This window comes from Sinocyclocheilus rhinocerous, unplaced genomic scaffold, assembly GCF_001515625.1.
Source record: "Sinocyclocheilus rhinocerous isolate Xijiao unplaced genomic scaffold, SAMN03320098_v1.1 scaffold3824, whole genome shotgun sequence".
NCBI classification, from domain to species: Eukaryota; Metazoa; Chordata; class Actinopteri; order Cypriniformes; family Cyprinidae; genus Sinocyclocheilus; species Sinocyclocheilus rhinocerous.
Genome location: NW_015641015.1, coordinates 294,034 through 299,190, shown reverse-complemented (window position 1 = coordinate 299,190; position 5,157 = coordinate 294,034). Strand labels below are relative to the sequence as shown.

At 40.6% G+C, this 5,157-nt stretch overlaps 1 protein-coding gene across 1 annotated transcript in view; it reads right to left on the bottom strand.

The window, feature by feature from the left end:
- LOC107753728 (slit homolog 1 protein-like) overlaps window positions 1-5,157 on the bottom strand; it is an 81,680-nt gene that overhangs the window by 29,593 nt on the left and 46,930 nt on the right. Inside the window, exons 11-14 of the mRNA XM_016569942.1 lie at window positions 2,950-3,021; window positions 2,231-2,302; window positions 1,020-1,091; window positions 585-728 (exon numbers count right to left, since the gene is read on the bottom strand). Of these exons, the coding sequence (XP_016425428.1) occupies window positions 585-728; window positions 1,020-1,091; window positions 2,231-2,302; window positions 2,950-3,021 (360 nt within the window). The remainder of the gene's footprint in view (window positions 1-584; window positions 729-1,019; window positions 1,092-2,230; window positions 2,303-2,949; window positions 3,022-5,157) is intronic.

Here is a 5,157-nt window from a genome sequence, read left to right as displayed (position 1 = left end):
AGCGTGTGTGTGTGTGTGTGTGTGCATGTTTATGTGGCTTATGAGGACACAAATTTGTATAATGACATGGGTATGACATAGGTATTACAACATGAAGGTGATATATGAGGACACTTTCAGTGTCCCTGTAATTCAAAAGGCTTATAAATCATACAGAATGAGTTTTTTGTTGTTGTTGTTTTTTATCTAAAAATGCACAAAGTTTCCTGTGAGGGGTAGGTTTAGGTGTAGGGCGATAGAAAATACTGTTTGTAGAGTATAAAAACCATTACGCCTATGGAGAGTCCCCGTAAACCATAAAAACCAACATATACCTACCATATACCAAATACTTACAGTTACTCATATGCTTTACATGCAAGATCAGTGGAACATATTCATTAAACTACATCAACAACACATATGCAGTTTCATTACTTATTGCATGTTTTTATGCAAATATAAGCATTAGGTTTAAATCTATTCAATGCCAATGAAGACTCCTTAACATTAGGCATGCAAGCAAGCAAGTTCTTTTTTGATTGTAAATGAATACTGTTTGAAAATCAATTAAAAGCATATGTTGTGAGTGTGTGTGAGCTCACAGGGTCTGGATGGCGCGCAGCGAGGTGAAGGTGCCCTTGGCCAGCGTTTGGATTTTGTTGTCATATAAAGAAAGCAGCGAGAGATTCTGCAGGTCCTGAAAGGTGTTTGCGCGAAGACAGTGGATCTTGTTTGCGTTCAGAAGGCTGGAAACACACGAGGAAGAGAGAGATGCTGATGAAACAGCAACATGCAAAGTCAGCACATAAACTGTTATAATCTACACCTGTTAAGTACTTCCCAGCCCTTATGAAAGAACAATCATGAATAGAAACTCTTAGATATCTCAATGGATTCTCCAATGGAGAGCAAATGGGGGAAATTCTTCCGAAACCAAATGATCTGAGCTGTTCCGTCCACGTTGATTTTATGGCTCTATACTCTTGCGCAACCACTGTGCAATGAAATCTCGCTCTGGAGGAGGCTCTCACACTCACAGCAGCTGGAGGACGTAGAGTCCGTCAAACACTCCTTTGGGCAGATCGGTGATCTTGTTGCCGTACAGAACCCTGAACATCAGAGAGACAGTCAGCAGAAGACCACATACACACATGCTTACTGCTAAAGATCATACATGAGCGCTCGGAGGAATAAACAGCTGCAGATCTCAGGACAGACCGCAGCATCGGCACAGTGCTGGAACAAGCCTTTAGCCTTGATACAACTGACTGATATTAAAATATGCAATTTTCTTGGTTCACATTAGAAATACATTTCTGGTGTTGAAATTTGCGACTTTAGCAGCTGAAATTATTTCAAAGAAGAAAAGGGGATTTTTTTTTTTTTTTTTGCATCAAAGGGATAGTGCGTTCAAAAATGAAAATTTACTCCACCTCCAAGAATGTAGATGAGTTTGTTCCTTCATCAGGTTTGGAGAAATGTAGTTAACTGATGGACTGGAGTGCTGTGGATTACTTGTGGACTTGTGATGTTTTTATCAGCTGTTTGGACTCTCATTCTGACGGCACCCATTCACTGCAGAGCATCCATTGCTGAGACACTGATGCAATGCTACATTTCTCCAAACCTGATGAAGAAACAAACTCATCTACATCTTGGATGGCCTGAGCATGAATACATTTTCAGCAAATTTTCATTTTTGGTTAAACAGTTTCTTTAAGGTTGCGATGAAACAAAAGAAGCAACAGATCCTTTTTTTTTTTTCCATATTGTGTGATGTAAAAAAATTGGAACATATGCATGGATAAATTGTTCACAATAAGATGCATTTACGAAACAGGTTGCATAAGTTTACATTTCATGCACACTTTAAGAAAAAAAATGTAACCAGATCTGTGGATAAATCCACTGATTTATAAAATCTCAAACTGATGGAACTGAATTAAAACAGTGTACAAACATCGTTCAGTACAAACTGAACGCATACAGAGATACATACAGAGATACAAACAGCGTTCTGTACATCACTTTGGTGATGTACAGAAAGTTAGGATGTGGTGAAGGGTTGTCATGAATATTAACGAGTTTACGCCCAGAAAGGTTACCTAGCAAAGTCAGCATGGCCTAATTAATATTCATGAGATACGCCACAAACAACCCATCACAGCACTCAAAACTGCTTCTGATGCTCTAAACACAGCGTCCTCTACCGTACATACAGCACACACACACACACACACACACTCACAGTGAGTTTAGGGAGCGCAGGCCCTGGAAGGCGTCAGGAGCGAGCTCAGAAATCTGGTTGTTGCTGAGATCTCTGTAAAGAAAGACAGAGAAGAATGAAGACACGCTTCAGTAGATGATGAGAAGTGAAGAGAACTGGCCTGTATCACGCTGTTTTCGGCTCGTGTGGCTGTAGGTATGTAAATGTGTAGCTCTGAACCTCCAGCCCTGCTGTGGTGGCGCTGTGGTGAGGACCATTAGTAAACGGCAGGCATTATAGGCCCTGGAGAAGACTTTAATAAGCCTGCGGTCTAGCCATCAAACCACACGCCAGTACAGCACGGCAAACAGTCAGAGAGAAAATACTCCTCAACGAGATGCGATGGGAATTTGCAGAGTGCTGTGGATCTGGCTTTTCACAAGCCGTGCTGCATGTCATCTTGAAAGAGAGTGAATGTCACACTGTTTAAATTGGTCAGGCTGGTTTCTGCTGGTTCAAGGTGGTCTACCACATCAACCTTGGCTCCAGCTGTTCATGTAGAGCAGGTTACAAGTCAGTACAGAGGATTCCAGCATCTGCCCGAGTTTTATATGACTGATTAAACTGGATTCTGTATGAACAAGTCTAATCAATACATTTGAATTTGATCTGGCTGTCACCTTGCAGTGACCATAATGTCTATAAAAGTATGTTGCGCACATCAGAGGAGTGTTGTGTTTTCTCAGCTGCTGCAAACTTACATTCTGCGCAGTTTCTTATAAGGAGAAAATGCTCCTGGAGGGATGGATTTGATGCTGTTTTGTTCCAGTCGTCTGCGAAAAGAAAAAAAACAGAAAAATGCAGGCGTTATTGCAACATTGACATGTTTTTGCTCTCTGTTTTGTCTCACTGCCATCTCAAATCCACATGAGCAGAAGCCACAGACACACTCCATATCAGCCGAAGTCTTGAGTGTATCTGTGCACCAGCAGTCTCTCTCTGGAGTTTCTGTTCGGTTCATTACCAGGTTTACTGGATCAGTAGAAATGGTTTTCTAGCTACTTCAGGTGTTCAGCTTGTTTCCAGAAGACTAGTGCTCAACCCCCACAGCACAATGAAGGATTAGTGTATAACAGACACAGATGCTTATTTTTTATCTTCAGACTATGATTCAGTCCAGTTGGAGGAGATCAAGCATGTTTGATATGTAGGACTGATTTTAGAACATATTTCTGCATGAGTTTGTTGTAAAGGTCTGGTAGTGTGTGATATATTCAGTCATTTAATGTATGACGCCCAGTTTTTCTCTTTAACCATTTACAAAGTCGGCAAGTGTGTGATGCCTAGTGTTTGAAATCTGTTCAGATTTTAAAAGTTGTGTAGTGAATTCCAGCCTTAATGTAAATTGTCCATTTGCAAGGTGATTGACAAGTAGAGTACAATCACAAACTGATTGAGAAACATTTGCTTTTTCTAAAATAATAAACATGCTACATACAGTAATTCTTCCAAAAGTAGTCTGAACTCCCATGTGTGTGTATGATTTCTGTGGCCTGGATGAAATGAGCTGTCATAGGAAACATTGATGGCAAACTATCTCTTGTGGCAGAAGCTTGGAGAACAGACTGAACATGAGCATTGCTTTCTGTCGGGTTTGGATGTCATTAGTGTCTGTGGGGGAGTTTTTAAGGGTCTGTTTTAATGGCACACCCTGCAGGTTCAGGCCACAGCGCTGTGAAGAAAGCAGTTGTTTTCAGTCGAAAAAAGCCTCATTTAAAACAGGAAAGTCATTTGTCAGGGTCATTTGGTGCCTTCAGAGCCACAGGCAATAACAGTTTGACCTGAACACTTGCAGAATTCCCCTTCTCTTCAAAAGCAGGGCACCCGCTAGGAAATATAGAAACACAATTTACATTCTTTGGATTGCAGTGATTCCAGACAGCACATTCCTGTGGTCGTCTCTCTGCAGACTGAGCTTTTCAGTCTCTGCAAGCGTGTCCAAATACATCTGCTGTAGATCATGCAACTGTAATCGACAGATCACAAGTAGCTGTAGTTCCTTCTCTCACGTCGTGAAGTAGTGCGGCATAATAGTGTGTGTGTGTGTGTGTGTGTGTGTGTGCATGCCGCTTATTCACATTATACTGGCCTTTGTGTTTTACTACAGCACCTCAGAAGCTCAAACTTTTGCATTTAGCAAATGCTTTTATCCAAACTGACATTTTGCATTGCATTGCATTCAAGAAATACATTTGTTCAGTTCATGCCTTTTCTGGGAATTGAACCCACAACTTTGGTGTTGCATCCGTCATACTCTACCATTTTAATTACTGGAACTTTAACTTGTTTTTCTCAAATGTTACTACTTTCAGAGAATATTCAAATGAAATATTCTCATCCCGTTTGCAAAATGATAGAATGGAATGTTCCCCTAACATCCACTTAAACATTCAAAAAACTAAATTAAAGGGGTCATATGATGCAATTTCATTTTTTCCTTTCTCTTTGGAGTGTTACAAGCTCTTGGTGCATAAAGAAGATCTGTAAATTTGCAAAGACTAAAGTCTCAAATCCAAAGAGATATTCTTTATAAAAGTTAAGAGTTAGCCACACCTACCTAAAACGGCTCGTTCTAACACGCCCCACATATCTACGTCACTATGTGGGAAGATTTGCATAACACCGCCCAAATGTTCACACAAAGAAAGAAGGCATAACTTTTATTCACGCTGTAGTATTGTTGCCGCCGCTGTCATGTCGTGAAGTCACTGTGTGCTTCGTTGTGAAAGCGAAACTACTTTGTTTGGTCTTCCAAAAGAGGACACAACTAGAATCAGTGGTTAAGTTGTATTTATAACACTGTTCCGGAACAGTTCAACCCAAATATTCAGATGTGTGCAGCACATTTTATGGAGGACTGTTTACTGATCCTGGGAGAGTAACGTTAGACTAAAATGCCAGCAGTTCTG